Here is a 19,200-nt window from a genome sequence, read left to right as displayed (position 1 = left end):
TTGTTTATTTGATTACATTACACCTATGTTGTAATTATATCTGAACAATACATTTATTGTTTGCTTAAATGATTGTGAAACACCTTTGATGGGATAAAAATGATGGAAATGTGAAATCGGTGTAACGTACTGTAATTTACAGTACTGTAGCATATTACATCCAAATGGCAATTTTGAAACATGTTCCTTTCATTTTCTTGCTATTGGATTAACCCGGGTTGTTGAAATAACTAAATTGAGAAGATATCATTATTTGTGTTTAGGTGATTAAATCGAGGATCTCATGGTATTCCACAGTAAACTTATATTTTGGATCAATGGTTGTGATGTCTCCAAACAAAGATTAATGCACAATAAGGTTTTGAACATAAAACTTTCTGCGTTACAAGTGTTACCAATTTGGAGTTTTGTAAATAGTTTTGAAAATTCACAACATACTTGTGAAAATAGCACCAACGCGATGGGGAAAAAACAGTATATGTCCTCCTCATGTAGACTGGATGAAGGTGTCTTCGTCTATATAACCCTCAACCATCCAGATATGTTGTTTTGAAAATGCCAAATTAATCTGTGCTAAGTTAGTTTGCCTCTATGTGTATTTCCCCGGTTGACTAGTTTGAGGTGTACTGCATGTCTGTGTGTGTATATATGTGTGTGTCTGCCTGCGTGTGAGTGTATGAGCATATATTTGTGTGTGACATCGTTGTGCACCATTAATCCTCTGATTGAGAGAGGATGTGTCCATCTCAATGTGATGGCTGGAGAGAGAGCTGACTGACACTTGACCCTGCTGTGTGGGGCGAGGAGGGGGCCTTGTCAGAGGGCTAATGACCAGCGGCTGCTCAGGGGCATTGTGGGCCATGGCTAAGTGACTGGGCCGGATGACCACCCTCTGTTCTGACCCAATGCCTCTCTTTTGTCCCCCCTCAAACCCTTTTCTTGCACCGTTAACCCCTCTGGACACACACATACACACACACCCTCTCTAGATTTGGCCTGGAGGTCGCGGAACCTGAGTTTGAACAGCTGCTGGACAGGCTGCCCCTGGACAAGGACGGAAATGTCCAGTACCCAGTCTTCATGGCCGCTTTCGACACAAGGTAATCTCCCCGACTCACCCCCACCCCTTCTTTCCTTGACCACTCCACCATCCCTTCACTGGCGTTAACTTGCCTCCCCCTTTCTCTCTCTCTCTCTCTCTCTCTCTCTCTCTCTCTCTCTCTCTCTCTCTCTCACTCTTTCACTCTCTCTCTCTTTTACTTTCTTGTCCTCTCTCTTCAGTGAAATCTCTCCACTTTGCTCCCTGAATGCAGCTTTAAAATGTAGGACATCTTCACCCATTTATTTTTATTTGTTGTTAATTAGCTCTGTCTCCGTTTTCGGCACGTGTTGTAAACTTCCCCTAAACCAGCGATTCTCAACTGGTGGACCCACATTTTGGTTGTGGGAGGTTTTGAATGGGTTGCGAGTGTCTGAGTAAAAAGAGTACAAATACTACAGTCGGAACTTAAATGACTAGGTATAAAATGTGTATAAATGATGCTGAACCTATATTTTAAATAATTTATTCTCTGAACTATTTTGTGCTCTCAAAGCAGTGAGCTTAACATTCTTCATCGAGAATATGGGCAAAATGTAATTATTGACAATGGAAAGCTGGGACTATTGTGGGACTATTGTTCCCTTGTCATATCATTTGTACATTTACTATCAATATAGGATTAAACAAAGTTTCCAGATTGCATTTTTGCAACAACAAAAAAAATCACGCTGCGAATATTGGATTGTGACTGAGACAACCTGGTTCAATTTGGGTCCTGAGGCAAAACCAGTTGAGAACTACTGCCCTAAACCACTATTATATCCAAATGGTGAAGTAAAGGGTTAAGGCTCTACAATTAACTAACATAGATCCTCTTTTAGTTATTGGTCTTGCACACTCATTTAGAAATCCTCAGTCTTGAATCAATCCTAGGAAAATCATAGAAAATCATAAAGTAATGTCAAATGAAGTACAATAGTAGCCAGTAAAGTTTTATGGAGAGGTTTATGGTCCAGTACTGTTCATTTATATGTAATCATCCTCCATAACCTTTCAAACCTCAAAATAAACTAATATTGCTCTTCTTGCTTGGTTCCTTTTTGGGGGGTTCATAATAGAATATGGAACAGAACCAGTTTTGTATTTTACATTCCTGTGAAACATTTTAATTCAAAGGATAATCATATAGAATTTAAAAATATATATGTTTAAACATATTTTGTACAAATTAAAAAAACATTGTTTGTATTCCCACCGCTGTAGCTTATTGTTTTTGTTTGCATCCTGAAACATTGCTGACATTGACAACTTTAAGAATACTATTCCACACTCAATTATTTGTTTTGATTTTCAAATGTTTTAATATTCCTTTTAGACTGCAGAAGTCCAGTCAAAACATTTATTTTATTTCACCAAGTAATGTCTTGAATGTAGATTTTGATTCATAGTATTCAGCATTTTTACATTGCCCTGTGTTTTAGGCTCGAAGAATCACAAACTACTTGGTCGTGTGTTTTCCTTCTTCTTAATTTGACCTATATTGTCACAGAAAAATAATCCTTCAGATTTGAACGTTTAGTCCATAATGTTCCTTGATTGGAGTCTAGGCTATTAGCTGGCCGAAATAGGCTACATGAATGTGCAATACTGTTTATATAGCTATGTGTTAGTGTGGGTTTTCAGTGAATTTATGTAAATCACAAAACATACTCAGCAAAAAAAGAAGTGAACAAATTAAGATCCCACCTCTATATATATCAATTGAATTCAGAGCAATTTTACAATGGATTAGATCCTGATATTACACAAATAGTTAAGTATGTTATTATTTTCAAATATATAATTTTTCATCATTTATTCTCAAGTTGTTTCTATTCACTTGACACAAAGTTAGGGTTGAAGATATATAGGTCAACAAGGTTAAACGTGATGGGCGAGTGAGAGGACAGCATCTTATGCACGTGAACCCCCAAGTTGCCTCGCACCATCCAATGAATGGCCAACAAAAACCATCCCAGTGTAAACGTTTCTTAAATTGAACAGGGTAATGAATTTTAAACTGCTATAGTAACTTCTCCCAGACATGTGGTTTTAGTGTGTGAGCGTGGGTGGGTGTGTGTGGTTCGGATTTGTGGATGTGTCTGTGTCTCTGTGTGTGTGTGTGTGTGTGTGTGTATATGAATGTGAGGATGTGTGTGTGTGTGTGTGTGTGTGTGTGTGTGTGTGTGTGTGTGTGTGTGTGTGTGTGTGTGTGTGTGTGTATGGGATAAAGACCTAGAAAACCAGCCTGGCTTAGTTGACAGGTGACAAGGGTTATTTTGAATGGGGATTTTGTAATACCAACAGTGTGGAAAGGCCTGGGTACCAAGGGAGCCCTGAAAAGAGAGAAAGAGAACTTTTATGCTAGCAAAGGAGGAGAGAAAAGCCACCCGAGACTCCGGGGGACTTAGGATCTCCCTAATCAAACTGCTCCACTGTCTAGCGCGCTCATTTTTATTCAAACCGGAGAAAAAGCTAAATCATTTCAATCGGATTGATCCCCTGTGTCAGTGCCTGTGTGGTATTTTCACTCCCTTTTCTTCCTGTTTGTCCTCAACTTTGACATATCAGTCAGGCAGGGCCCTGGGCTGTCCATACAGAGGCCTGCTCCAGAGGCGGCTGAATGTTTGAAATGTTGGATAAATTGTTTTGGAATTAACGTCAGCTAATAACAGACCATACCCAAAACTTGGTTTGTGACACAAAACACAGTGAGAATAATTAACAAACTTAACTTATGTTCAGACAACTACTCCAAACAACTCATGTTTTCATTTCCCTACGGTATCGAGTACAAACCTAATCAATCTCAAACAACAACTGAGACAACCACAACATGTAGTTCAACATGTAGTTCAATATACGCCAGCCAATCAGCGTGCCTGTTGTATTTCTACTTTGGTATTACATACACTTGCGAAGGCCATCCTTTTCGGTACTGAGTGACATGTTTTGGATGGAAAGCAGATAACATATCAACCAGCATGAGACAAGATTCCCCTAGGTGCAGATAAAGGATCAGCCTCCATCCCCCAATCCTAACCGTAACCAATAGTGTTGTGAATTAAAAACTCTCCCAAGATCAGCGTCTACTCTTAAGGACAACTTGACCTTATCCCCAAAAATGTACATCAACATCAGACAGAAAAAGAGGCAACTCTGATTCACTAATATAATCTGATCATAATTGTATTATTATTTAAAGGTTGATTTATTAATGGATTTTATTTGACAGTAAAAAAAAATACATACACATACACACAGTACATACATTTTTGAAACATGGGAATCACACAATAAAGTCAATTACTTATTTCCATTGTGGTCCCTTAAAGTGCATGGTAAAACACATTACATAGATACAGGAATTGATACATTATAGATGCAGACATGAACATGGCTTCAGTCATCAGCCAGCTTTTGGCATATATATACACATATTTTTTTATCAGATTGGTATAGCTTTAAGTTGTTGTAGTAGTTTGTTCCACTCAAAAGTAACACTATATAGAAAAGTGTTCTTACCGGATAGTCTTACATTTGAAACTGTCAATATCAGAGTCTCTGGTGAACATCTCATAATACAAGTAAAATCATTGGATAGGTAGACTACCTGGGAGCTGTGTCGGTAATAATTATGTGGACCAGACCAAGTTAAATTAATACAACCCTTTACTCTACCAATTTCCAGCCTAGCAGATTCAATTGCTCAACCTCCAGATTGGTACATAGAGCGAGTTTAAAGGTAGCACAATGACGTAACACTCTAACACAATCACTGCGCATGTGCACAGGCTAACTTCACACTGTGTACAGCGTGGTGGCCACGGGACCAAAACAGCGGAAGAGTTCAGCCTCGCACTTCAACGCTCATAGTTTTTGCAGAAATGTACCCACTATGCTGTTTACTTTCTTACTTTATATCTACCTCATATTGCTGAAACAAAACAAGCTTGTTTTGACTGGTCTGTAGTTTATTCTTTAGATGTTTGGGGATGCTGGTGAACCATGACGTGCACACATAGTCAATGACACTGAACTAGCGCACCTGCCAGAGTCTTTAGGATGACGCCATCAAGACATTTTGAAAGCATGATTAAAAGCATGATTTTGGCATGAATTTTACATGAAGCATGAATTTGGCCTGCAAGGTACAACTTTGGGTGACACTTTTTGACAAAAGGTTGCTGCTATCTGTCGTATTTACTGAAAAATGAATGCTTTAGAATTGTCCACACTTAGATCAGTTTCAACAGTGATTGGGTTAATGAGAGGCCATAAGAGTGTGTGAAGGAATAATTGGGATTTAAAGGACTCAAAAGTTTTGGAGGGGTTAAACACCGCTGATGTGACATAGGCCCGTTGAACGGGTGGAGGCATTTACTCAGGCATACAGAGGCCACTCTCTGACTCCTGGAATCCCCCCAAGAAAGATGCAGCCAAAACAAAAAAGATGTCATCCTTATCCTCCGTCTCTGAGGTGGCGGCCATAACTGCTTAAACAGGCTCCGATTAAATCATCCAGTGTTTGTGTGGTCTTCCTGGTAAGGAGGAGAGGAGGGGAGAGGGAGGGAACAGGAAAACGTTCGGCTCCAGCTCAGATCCGTGTGTGGGAACCACAGGGGGAGAAATCCACGCCAGGACACCCCCCCGCCTTCCCCCATCCCTTTTTCTCTCTGTCCATTTTTGGGGTTTTCATTTTTTATTCATAGGGTGATAGGGGTGGAGGGAAGGGTGCTGTGGAGAGCAAAGAGGCAGAGGTGTGCGTGCGAGTGTGTGTGTAGGAGCGAGCAAGCGTGTGCATATACGCATGTGTGTGTGTGTGTATGCATACATGTATTGATGGTTGGGGCAATAGCAGTACAACTTGGTTTTAGGCCTCGGACCAGGGCCTATGGTAACAATAACAATGGCCACAGTGTTGTTGAGGGAGTTGCGTCCAGGACTTTCGGACATTCTTCCCATGTGAGTATAATCACTACTGGGAGGTAGCTCCATTAAGGATTACCATCTCATTAATAGTATCCATGACTTTTGTTCAAAGGCTACTTGTTGTAATGTTGCCTTGTGGATGACGCCTAATCCTCTGAGCCTGCAGCTGTAGGGAAGGAGAGGGGCAGATCCAATCTCTCTCTCTCTCTCTCTCTCACACTCTCTCACACACTCTCTCACACACTCTCTCACACTCTCTCACACACACAGGGCATCTCCCAGTACGTCCCGGACGGCCTGGCGGGGATCAGGCCCCCTGAAAGACAGATACAAACAACAGTCAAATACAAAGTTCCCCCCTTTTTGGAGAAAAAGAAACATCCATTCTGAACTTCCACCCACCCTGATCCCCTCCGTAAAGCCAAAGCCTAGCCACCCTCCCCGTCCTCCCCCCAGTTACTCCCCTTCGCCCCCCAGTCCCCTGTCCCAGCGCTCCTGGCTCTCGTCCTCCCATTCAGGCCTCCCTTCTCCGACACGCACGGCACTCCTCTCAGATGGTGGGCCAGATTAGGAGGCGAACAATACAGTTTTCAATGTAAAATGTGCATCTAGTTAGGCTCTTTTTTATCCCTCCATCTCTACTCTTTTACCCTGGGATGGGATAGAAAAGGGAATAAGAGGACCATTCACCAAGTTATCTCTGGGTGTCTTGTCTCGGCAAACGATGGATAATTCTCTTTATCTTTCTCTCACTCTGTTTTTCAGTTTGACGTTATTTACCACAGTGCAGAGGGAGCAGCAAGAATTTCAGTATCTCAGTTTTTACCTGTTTTGAAGTCATTTCTTTCAGCTTTGTATACGTACTGTATATGTACATACTATATCTGTATTTACAGTGCATTCGGAAAGTATTCACTTTTTCAAAATATGTCCACATTGTTGCATTACAGCTTTATTCTAAAATTGATTAAATAGATTTTTCCCTCATCAATCTACACACAATACCCCATAATGACAAAGCAAAAACTGTTTTTTTTCCAAATGTTTGCACATTTAGTATTTAGACCCTTTACCCAGTACTTTGTTGAAGCACCTTTGGCAGCGATTACAGCCTTGAGTCTTCTTGGATATGACGCTAAAAGCTCGGCACACCTGCATTTGGGGAGTTTCTCCCATTCTTCTCTGCAGATTCTCTCAAGCTCTGTCAGGTTGGATGGAGAGAGTCGCTGCAAAGCTATTTTCAGGTCTCTCCAGAGATGACGATTAGGTTCAAGTCCGGACTCTGGCTAGGCTACTCAAGGACATTCAGAGACTTGTCCCGAAGCCACTCCTGCGGTGTCTTGGCTGTGTGCTTAGGGTCGTTGTCCCGTTGGAAGGTGAACCTTCGCCCCAGTCTGAGGTCCTGAGCGCTTTGCTCCATTAATCTTTCCCTCGATCCCGACTAGTCTCCCAGTCCCTGCCACTGAAAAACATCCCCACAGCATGATGCTACCACCACCATGCCTCACCTTAGGGATGGTGCCAGGTTTCCTGGCCAAAGAGTTTCTATCTTGGTTTTATCAGACCATAAGATTGTCATGCTTACAAACACACAAACATACATATAACTCACAAACGATGTATGCAAGTCAATTTTGATCAAGCATGTTTGCCCCTAAAGAACTCTCAGACTTTGTTTCTCACAGTACATGGAGCCAGGATTCCTAGTAGCACTCATAATGCAGTCTTTTTACTTGCAGTAAAAAGCAGCTTCCTAAGTCTTCTATCTTTCATTGTTCAAAAAGTGAAAGTATAATATTTTTTTCCTCGAAGATTGTTGGACCCTATTGTCCTCCACTTGTGCTCCAATAGAAGGCCATCAAATGTATTTACTTAAATGAGTGAGTATTTATTTGGCCTTCATTCAACTTTATATGGTTATATACATTTCCTGTGTAAATTAAAGGGACTACCCAAAGCAACTTTGCGTGCATACATTTGACGTATGGGTGGTCCCAGGAATCATACCCACTACCTTGGCGTTACCAGCGCCATGCTCTGCCAACTGAGCTAGAAAGGACCAAGTAACTTGGCAGAGGGCACTGCCAACCCAGCACTGCCCTCTCAGATGCCCTCCAAATGGCCTCTCAAGCCCTTGTTTGTTTTGCCCCCCCAAAAATACACGTTTTGTTACATAGACAGAAAGCAGACTTGTTTTGTGGACTTGGTGTTCTAATTTATGAAAAGCCTTGTTAGATACCCTAGGAAAAGCAGACAGAGACAGACAGAGAGATCCTTTGCATATTGTTCAGATCAACCAGAGAACGTAGTTTAATGGTGCAGATCAGGACCTACCTTGTTTGTAGTGCTGTTGAGAATGCAGAGCAGTGCTATATTATGGACAGACTTCACCCCATCCAAGCTACTATTGTATCAATATGTTTTGACCATGATAGTTTACAATCCAGAGTTACACCAAGCAGTTTAGTCTCCTCAACTTTCTCAATTTCCACATTATTTAGGTTTAGGGTTTCGTGAACGATTTGTCTCAAATACATAACTTTTAGTTGTTGAAATATTTATCACTAACTTATTCCTTGCCACCCATTCTGAAACTAACTGCAGCTCTTTGTTAAGTGTTGCAGTCATTTCAGTCGATGTAGTTGCTGACGTGTATAGTGTCATCCATATACATAGACACACTGGCTTTATTCAAAGCCAGTGGCGTGTTGTAAATAAAGATTGAAACAATTCTTCCATTAAAGAACACCCTCTGTGTTCTGTTAGACAAGTAACTCTTTCTCCACATTATAGCAGGGGGTGTAGTCATAACATATACGTTTTTCCAGCAACAGACTATGATCGATAATGTCAAAAGCTGCACTGAAGTCTAAAAAAACAGCCCCAACAATCTTTTTATCGTCCATTTCTCTCAGCCAATCATCAGTAATTTGTGTAAGTGCTGTGCTTGTTGAATGTCCTTCCCTGTAAGCATGCTGAAAGTCTTGTCAATTTGTTTACTGTAAAATAGCATTGTATCTGGTCAAACACAATTAAAAAAAAAAAGTTTACTAAGGATTGGTAACAGGCTGATTGGTGGGCTATGAGCAAGTAAAGGGGCTTTACTCTTCTTAGGTAGGCAAATAACTTTTGCTTCCCTCCAGGCCAGAGGGCACACACTTTCTAGTAGGCCTATATTGAAGATATGGCAAGCAGCAGTGGCAATATCGTCCGCTATTATCCTCAGTAATTTTCCATCCAAGTTGTCAGACCCCGGTGGCTTGTCATTGTTGATAGACAACAATTTTTTCACCTCTTCCACACTTACTTTACAGAATTCTAAATAATAATGCTTGTATTACGACCCAGATACAGACACGGGAGGCGGATAGTACAGTTCTCAGATGATTTATTAGAAACACGGGGCAGGCAAAGGGCAGGTTGAGGGCAGGTTCGTGATCAGGTCAGAGTCAGGCAGGTACAGGACGGCAGGCAGGCTTGGGGTCAAGGGTGGAGACAAGCACAAAGACAGGTGAAACAGATCAGGGTGTGACAGCTTGTCTTTCATAATTTGGTCAGATATACTTGGATGTGCAGTGTCAGCGTTTGTTGGTGGCATGTCATGCCTAAGTTTGCTAATTTTGCCAAATTAAAAAAATCATTAAAGTATTTGACAATATCAGTGGGTGTTGTGATGAATGATCGATCTGATTCAATGAATGATGGAGCGGAGTTTGCCTTTTTGCCCAAAATTTCATTTATGGTGATGCTTTTTTACTATTATTTATGTAATTTATCTTTGTTTCATAGTGTAGTTTCTTCTTGTTTTTATTCAGTTTAGTCACATGATATCTCAATTTGCAGTATATTTGCAAATTGGTAGTAGAGCCAGACCTATGTGCATGCTTATTAGTAACTGGGATAAGCAATTTCATAAAATGTGTCAAGTGCAACGTCTGGTTGCTCGTCATTACACACAACGGACCAACAAATATACTTCACATCAAAAAAACACAACATAACACTACAAAACGTATTATATGACCTCTTATTCACTATATTAGGCCCAGCCTTTGGAACTTTGGATTTCCTAGATATGGCTACTATTGTGATAGTGTCGGTGTGGTGCCCTCCCTGAAAGCCAAGAGAGGATACATCTGTGCTGTGACAGACTGTCTAGACACGTTGGAATGAATATCCTGCCTTGCGTTGCTGTGTGGTGGAAGTTGGAGATCGGTATCTGCGCTGCGACATAACGTCTAGATGCGCTGGGCTTCCTAGCCCAGGATATCCCCCACCGGGTGGACTCGCCACCGGTGATTGGCGGATCTACTGGGCCCGCTGCTGCCTCACTTTGCGGTAGCCTACTGCAAGGTGACTGGGCACATTGTCCAGATCCACACACTGGGCGAAATCCCTGTCAGCACATTCCTGCTGCGGCTGTTCAACGCGCTGGCGTTCTAACGCGGAACCCAAACTGGCTGCGCACGTGCGCCACCGTGCGCCATCGTGTGCCATCGTGCATACATTTATTTTGTGATCACAACACGCAGGTTATGATATCAAAACATACTCTGAACCAATGACATTAAGTTGGGGACGAAAAGCATTAAACATTTATGGCAATTTAGCTAGTTAGCGTGCACTTGCTAGCTAATTTGTCCTATTTAGCAAGCTTGCTGTTGCTAGCTAATTTGTCCTGGGATATAAACATTCGGTTGTTATTTTACCTGAAACGCACAAGGTCCTCTACTCCAACAATTAATAAAACGTAAACCAAATTCCTTTCTCATCATCTCTCCTCCTTCCTCAGGCTTCTTTTTTACTTTGGACTGTATATGGCGGTTGGCAACCAACTTTATTGTGCATTACTACAACCGACTGAAGTGTGGACGTCAGTTCATCTTTCAATCACCCACATCTTATCGGCAGACTCAGTAGCCTCGGTTTTTCTGATGACTGCCTTGCCTGGTTCACCAACTACTTTGCAGACAGAGTTCCGTGTGTCAAATCGGAGGGCATGCTGTCCGGTCCTCTGGCAGTCTCTATGGGGGTGCCACAGGGTTCAATTCTCGGGCCGACTCTTTTCTCTGTATATATCAATGATGTTGCTCTTGCTGCGGGCGATTCCCTGATCCACCTCTACGCAGACGACACCATTCTGTATACTTCCGGCCCGTCCCTGGACACTGTGCTATCTAACCTCCAAACGAGCTTCAATGCCATACAACACTCCTTCCGTGGCCTCCAACTGCTCTTAAACGCTAGTAAAACCAAATGCATGCTTTTCAACCGTTCGCTGCCTGCACCCGCACACCCGGCTAGCATCACCGACCTAGAATATGTGGACATCTATAAGTACCTAGGTGTCTGGCTAGACTGTAAACTCTCCTTCCAGACTCATATCAAACATCTCCAATCTAAAACCAAATCTAGAGTCGGCTTTCTATTCCGCAACACAGCCTCCTTTACTCACGCCGCCAAACTTACCCTAGTAAAACTGACTAGCCTACCGATCCTCGACTTCGGTGATGTCATCTACAAAATAGCTTCCAACACTCTACTCAGCAAACTGGATGCAGTTTATCACAGTGCCATCCGTTTTATTACTAAAGCACCTTATACCACCCACCACTGCGACCTGTATGCTCTAGTCGGCTGGCCCTCGCTACATATTCATCGCCAGACCCACTGGCTCCAGGTCATCTACAAGTCCATGCTAGGTAAAGCTCCGCCTTATCTCAGTTCACTGGTCACGATGGCAACACCCACCCGTAGCACGCGCTCCAGCAGGTGTATCTCACTGATCATCCCTAAAGCCAACACCTCATTTGGCCGCCTTTCGTTCCAGTTCTCTGCTGCCTGTGACTGGAACGAATTGCAAAAATCGCTGAAGTTGGAGACTTATCTCCCTCACCAACTTCAAACATCTGCTATCTGAGCAGCTAACCGATCGCTGCAGCTGAACATAGTCTATCGGTAAATAGCCCACCCAATTTTACCTACCTCTTCCCCATACTGTTTATATTTATTTACTTTTCTGCTATTTTGCACACCAAAATGACCATCTGATCATTTATCACTCCAGTGTTAATCTGCAAAATTGTAATTATTCGCCTACCTCCTCATGCCTTTTGCACACAATGTATATAGACTCTTTTTTTCTACTGTGTTATTGACTTGTTAATTGTTTACTCCATGTGTAACTCTGTGTTGTCTGTTCACACTGCTATGCTTTATCTTGGCCAGGTCGCAGTTGCAAATGAGAACTTGTTCTCAACTAGCCTACCTGGTTAAATAAAGGTGAAATAAAAATAAAATAAATAAAAATGGGTATATGCTCCTAAAAACCAATGAGGAGATTGGAGAGGCCCGGACTTGCAGCACATAGAACCTATTTCTATTTTAGCACCTGGCCATGCAGATGCTCGCTGAGGCGCACGAGCGGTGTGGGTGCAATGATCGAATAACATGTGTGTACATTTATTTTGCAGCGCGAGCAGTGCAGTCAGCATGTAAGGCAACAACGCTCAGGCACACACTTGGTTTCTAACTACTAGACCTGTAGGCTACAGCTGAACATTTTAATTTGTTTTCTTTTTGTTTTAGTGAGTTGTTGGATTCAGTGGTTAAAATTGATATTTTTGTACAAAGGGTTTTAATTGCTGCCTACATGGATTATGGCTCATTGCATAGTCTCAGCTATCAAAACCAATCTCATCTCTTTACCTCAGAGATACCGTTAAACCCTACTTTGACTGACGGTATATCAGTTTTTATCTTTCAGAGGGATCTCATTGTGTTACCATTTGACTCTTACTGTGACATGCTCATAAAACTTTCTCATCTACAAGGTTTGGTCTGGCTAGAAAAAAAAATATTTGTTGTTTCAGATGACTGTAGTTTGGATTATTTTAAATAATCTAAGTGGAGAGATTTTAGGAAGCAACAAATTAAGGTGTTTCATTATTCTTCTGCTTTTGGTGTCAGGAAACATTCATCCAAAACCAGGCCCATTGGCTATGGATGAACTTCCGACTCCAATTTATTTTAAGAACTAGATCAGGGTTGGGACTGATGCATATTAATATAAGGAAACTGATGCTGAAAATGGACATTCAATTCCGGGTTCACACTGCTGACCCAGATGTCTTAGTTCTGTTTGACACCTGGCTTAAGAAATCTAAATCAGTCTATCGGCTTGGATGGTTATAATGTTTATCCATGTGACCGATGAAGTAAGGGGGTAGGTATAGCCATCTATATTAAAATTAGATATGTGGTTACTGAACTAAGGTCTTTATCTAGTTTTTAGCATTTATCGAAAGCTGTGAACTTAGAATTAACAGGATGTTATGGACCTTCATCTGCAAAAGTAGAATCCCTGGATTCTCTGGCTGAACTAATGCATGGTTGGGGGAAAAATTAAATGGTCCTCATGGGTGATTTAAACTGGGACTAGTTATCGCCAAATTATAATTTTACTCAAATTATAAATGCAGTCATAAGACTCAATTCAAAAGACATCTAAGTCAACACGATGTTATTCTAACTAACAATGCACATAAATACTCGGCCGATGGTATTTTCTCTAATGATTTAAGTGATCATTGTGCAGTTGCTTGCATTAGAGACACCAAAATCCCCAAAGTGACCCCTCGGTTCATAATCAAACAACATTTTACACAGTTCTGTGAGCTGACATTCCTGCATGAACTTTATACAAGCAATTTGGATAAAATTACACTTATACCAGACATCGAAGAGGGATTCTCCTATTTTCATTCCATGTTTTCTACTATCTGTGATAAACACGCACCTCTCAAAAAGTACCGGGTAAGAGGAGGAGACAATCCCTGGTTTACAGGGGAATTATCTGATTTGATCAAAGGGGGAATAGGCATTGTCGTGCCCTCTTCACAACTGTCTTGATGTGTTTTGACCATGACAGTTCGTTGGTGATGTTGACACCAAGGAAGGCATGCTCGGCCCTCCTTTTTGTGTAGTCCACGATCATCTCCTTTGTCTTGATCATGTTGAGGGAGAGGTTGTTGTCCTGGAACCCACTGCCAGGTCTTTGACCTCCTCCCTATTTTATTTTTACATTTTTTATTTCACCTTTATTTAACCAGGTAGGCTAGTTGAGAACAAGTTCTCCTTTGCAACTGCGACCTGGTCAAGATAAAGCAAAGCAGTTTGACACATACAACAACACAGAGTTACTCATGGAATAAACAAACATACAGTCAATAATACAGTAGAAAAAGTCTATATACAGTATGTGCAAATGAGGTAGGATAAGGGAGGTAAAGGCAATAAATAGGCTATGGTGACGAAGTAATTGCAATATAGCAATTAAACACTGGAATGGTAGAATGTGCAGAAGATGAGTGTGCAAGTAGAGATACTGGGGTGCAAAGGAGCAAGATAAATAAATACAGTTTGGGAATGAGGTAGTTGGATGGGCTATTTACAGATGGGCTATGTACAGGTGCAGTGATCTGTGAGGTACTCTGACAACTGGTGCTTAAAGCTTGTGAGGGAGATAGTGATTTTTGCAGTTCGTTCCAGTCATTGGCAGCAGAGAACTGGAAGGAGAGGCGGCCAAAGGAAGAATTGGCTTTGGGGGTGACCAGTGAGATATACCTATCTGGAGTGCGTGCTACGGATGGGTGCCGTTATGGTGACCAGTGAGCTGAGATAAGGTGGGGCTTTACCTAGCAGAGACTTGTAGATGACCTGGAGCCAGTGGGTTTGGCAACGAGTATGAAGCGAGGGCCAGCCAACGAGAGCGTACAGGTCGCAGTGGTGGGTAGTATATGGGGCTTTGGTGACAAAACGGATGGCACTGTGATAGACTGCATCCAATTTCTTGAGTAGGGTGTTGGAGGCTATTTTGTAAATGACATTGCCAAAGTCGAGGATCGGTAGGATGGTCAGTTTTACGAGGGTATGTTTGGCAGTATGAATTAAGGATGCTTAGTTGCGAAATAGGAAGCCGTTTCTAGATTTAATTTTGGATTGGAGATGCTTAATGTGAGTCTGGAAGGAGAGTTTACAGTCTAACCAGACACCTAGGTATTTGAAGTTGTCCACATATTCTAAATCAGAACCGTCCAGAGTAGTGATGCTGGATGGACGGGCAGGTGCGGGCAGCGATCAGTTGAAGAGCATTCATTTAGTTTTACTTGCATTTAAGAGCAGTTGGAGGCCACGGAAGGAGAGTTGTATGGCATTGAAGCTCGTCTGGAGGTTAGTTAACAGTGTCCAAAGAAAGGCCAGAGGTATACAGAATGGTGTTGTCTGCGTAAAGGTGGATCAAATAATCACCAGCAGCAAGAGCCACGTCATTGATGTATACAGAGAAGAAAGTCAGCCAGGGAATTGAACCCTGTGGCACCCCCATAGAGACTGCCAGAGGTCCGGACAACAGGCCCTCCGATTTGACACACTGAACTCTATCAGAGAAGTAGTTGGTGAACCAGGCGAGGCAATCATTTGAGAAACCAAGGCTGTTGAGTCTGCCAATAAGAATGTTGTGATTGACAGAGTCGAAAGCCTTAGCCATGTTGATGAATACGTCTGCACAGTATTGTCTCTTATCGATGGCGGTTATGATATCGTTTAGGACCATTAGCGTGGCTGAGGTGCTCCCATGACCAGCTCTGAAACCAGATTGCGTAGCGGAGAAGGTACGGTGGGATTCGAAATGGTCGGTAATCTGTTTGTTAACGTGGCTTTCGAAGACCTTAGAATGGCAGGGTAGGATAGATACAGGTCTGTAGCAGTTTGGGTCTAGAGTGTCTCCCACTTTGAAGAGGGGATGACCACTGCAGCTTTCCAATCTCTGGGAATCTCAGACGAAACAAAAGAGAGGTTCAACAGGCTAGTAATAGGGGTTGCAACAATTTCGGCAGATCATTTTAGAAAGAGAGTGTCCAGATTTTGCAGCTCTTTCAGAACATCAGCTATCTGGATTTGGGTGAATGAGAAATGGGGGAGGCTTGGGCGAGTTGCTGTGGGGGGTGCAGGGCTGTTGATCAGGGTAGGGGTAGCCCCGTGGAACGCATGGCCAGCCGTAGAAAAATGCTTCTTGAAATTCTCAGTTATAGTGGATTTATCGGTGGTGACAGTGTTTCCTAGCCTCAGTGCAGTGGGCAGCTGGGAGGAGGTGCTCTTATTCTTCATGGACTTTACAGTGTCCCAGAACCTTTTTGAGTTAGTGTTACAGGATGCAAATTTCTGCTGGAAAAAGCTGGCCTTAGCTTTCCTAACTGCCTGTGTATATTTGTTCCTAACTTCCCTGAAAAGTTGCATATCACGGGGGCTATTCAATGCTAATACAGAACGCCACAGGATGTTTTTGTGCTGGTCAAGGGCAGTCAGGTCTGGAGAGAACCAAGGGCTATATCTGGTCCTGGTTCTACATTTTTTGAATGGGGTGAGGAAAGTGAGGAAAGCACTTTTAAAGAATAACCAGGCATCCTCTACTGACGGGATGAGGTCAATATCCTTCCAGGATACCCGTGCCAGGTCGATTAGAAAGCCCTGCTCACTGAAGTGTTTTAGGGAGCGTTTGACACTGATGAGGGGTGGTTGTTTGACCGCAGACTCATTCTGGATGCAGGCAATGAGGCAGTGATCGCTGAGATCTTGGGTGAAAACAGCAGAGGTGTATTTAGAGGGCAAGTTGGTTAGGATGATATCTATGAGGGTGCCCGTGTTTACAGCTTTTGGGTTGTACATGGTAGGTTAATTGATAATTTGTGTGAGATTGAGGGCATCAAGCTTAGATTGTAGGATGGCCGGGGTGTTAAGCATGTCCCAGTTTAGGTCACCTAGCAGCACGAGCTCTGAAGATAAATGGGGGGCAATCAGTTCACATATGGTGTCCATAGCACAGCTGGGGGCAGAGGGTGGTCTATAGCAAGCGGCAACGGTGAGAGACTTGTTTCTGGAAAAGTGGATTTTTAAAAGTAGAAGCTCAAATTGTTTGGGTACAGACCTGGATAGTAAGACAGAACTCTGCAGGCTATCTCTGCAGTAGATTGCAACCCAGCCCCCTTTGGTAGTTCTATCTTGTCGGAAAATGTTATAGTTAGGGATGGAAATTTCAGGGTTATTGGTGGTCTTCCTAAGCCAGGATTCAGACACGGCAAGGACATCCCGGTTGGCAGAGTGTGCTAAGATAGAATGATCCGGCCTCTGCCGTGTCTCGAAGTAGATTGTGAGGTCAGATCCACAGAACTCACCTGAGAAGAGGGCTGCTGAGACACCGGCTGCGTGCAGGCCACAACAGGCAAAGGGACAGAGGTCTGATCCAGAGAGCAAGGCCCAGCGGAGAGGGGCCGCGGTGGTCCAGGATGTGCCCAGGCAGTTGATTGACTAGGACAGGGAGCGGTAGCTGGAGGGGCATCCACCACAGCCATGGAGGGAACACCCAAGTCCCCGGCAGAAGACAGCTGGTACAGGGACTCCAAGCAATTTGAAGCTCTTAAGTCCGGACGCAGGGGAAGAAGGCAGACGCGCCGAGAACGAATCTTCTCCTTCTTTCTGGTTCCGACACGCATCCATTTACTCTCACCTGGAGTCGAAAAATTAGCAGCCATTTTCTTGTTCACGCTAGTAGAGGGGTGCAGTGGTGGAGTCCAGGAAGGTTCGATTATGATCCTCTTGGATGTTTTGATGCCTATAGTCTCATAGATTCTGCACATCCCCACATTTGAATTTTCATAACATTTAGTGTAAGAGTAAGACCCCAGTTAGCACATTTGGCTTTTTGGAAGTTGTTAGATCGTATGTTTTGGGTTTGACATTGGTTGTGGGAATGAAGCCATACATTTCCTGACCTGTTAAATGTATTTAAAACGTTCTGAGAATAGAGTTGAAAATGTTACCTGTTCTGGGAAAATCTATTTTTAGGTTGCAGGGGGGTTCTGCAAACATTTTACTCTGGTTCCTTGAACGTTTTCCTGGGATGTTTTATTAAAGCTCTGAGCACGAAGATTATAGGTTATTTGGAGGTTTCTTAATAACTTCCTTAAAACTGAAGGAATGTTTCAATAACACTTTTAATAACACTGATAGCTTATTTTGTGTTAACTTTTTTGAACTCCAAGCACAGTTAGGATATGTGGAAATTAATTTCCTTAGACATGAATCATGCAAACACATTATTTTATTTTGAAACGACATCAGTGGGATTCAAATCTATAATCTTCTGTTCCTTATCCATGGAATTAGTCCACTGCACTACCAGGATGGAACCAGCATGCTATGTTATTTTACACATATAAAGCTGTTCATTTTAGACTACTCAGACAGACCCTATTTCAAATGAAACAAACACTCATTAAGATCAGGTGTGGCCAATTAGTGGGTGCAGCTAACACACCTGAACACACGTAACAAGATAGAGTTTTGTTGATGCTAAGAACGGAAGATGTATATGTTTTTAACCCCAAGTCTAAGCTGGGGGAGGGTTATACTAAGCTAAATTGAATTGTTTTAAGAAGGTTCCTTTAGCTATTATATTTTTTAGTTTAAGACCCCTTGAAGTATAAAATAAAATATCTAAACAAATTATTTGATAACATTTTTTGGTGGGGCCTTACTGCTATTAACCCATACAAACACATTGAATAGCATATTCAGAACATGGAACAAAAACATCAAAAGAAAGTTTAAGAAAGATCAGGAAACTTTAAAAAAAAAAAAATGTAAATGACTAAACAGTGTCCATATATTTTTTTCAACTGGTACCAGGGGACCTTCAGACAAGTCTTGTGAGGCCTGTGGACATCCTAGAACAAAACATGTATGAGTTTGTGAGAGTCTCACCTTACCACAGAGGAATCATATTAGTGTGTAGCCCAAACTGTACAGATGCTACAGAGAGAAGTTGGAATATTAGCTGTAATATTGGCTGTACTGACTTCAAATGAGTCCTAAGATGCTTGTGGGGGTCGAAGAGCAAAACGGAGACACCATCGTGTTTGCAAGAGTCTCATCTATACATAGAGGGGTAATAGTAGGAAAAACCGTTTGGACGCTACAGACGATTTCCGGGATGTCTCATGGTCTGACAAACACGCTTCTAGCTCTGTCACATTTTACCGCAAATGCGAAAGTGTTACATGCAATGCAAAAAAACATATTTAAACTGACAGATTTGTATGGTTATTTTTGTATTATGCTATTGTATTCAC

The 19,200-nt window shown here is 42.3% G+C and overlaps 1 protein-coding gene across 1 annotated transcript in view; it reads left to right on the top strand.

Annotated features, from left to right (window-relative positions):
• The window catches only part of LOC139419645 (EF-hand calcium-binding domain-containing protein 6), a 73,061-nt gene that overhangs the window by 33,196 nt on the left and 20,665 nt on the right, over positions 1-19,200 (top strand). Inside the window, exon 12 of the mRNA XM_071169630.1 lies at positions 990-1,100. Within this exon, the coding sequence (XP_071025731.1) occupies positions 990-1,100 (111 nt within the window). The remainder of the gene's footprint in view (positions 1-989; positions 1,101-19,200) is intronic.

This window comes from Oncorhynchus clarkii, chromosome 10 (genome assembly GCF_045791955.1).
Source record: "Oncorhynchus clarkii lewisi isolate Uvic-CL-2024 chromosome 10, UVic_Ocla_1.0, whole genome shotgun sequence".
Lineage (NCBI taxonomy): Eukaryota > Metazoa > Chordata > Actinopteri > Salmoniformes > Salmonidae > Oncorhynchus > Oncorhynchus clarkii.
The sequence above is the reverse complement of the archived record's forward strand: the minus strand, read 5'-3'. Positions and strand labels throughout refer to the sequence as shown.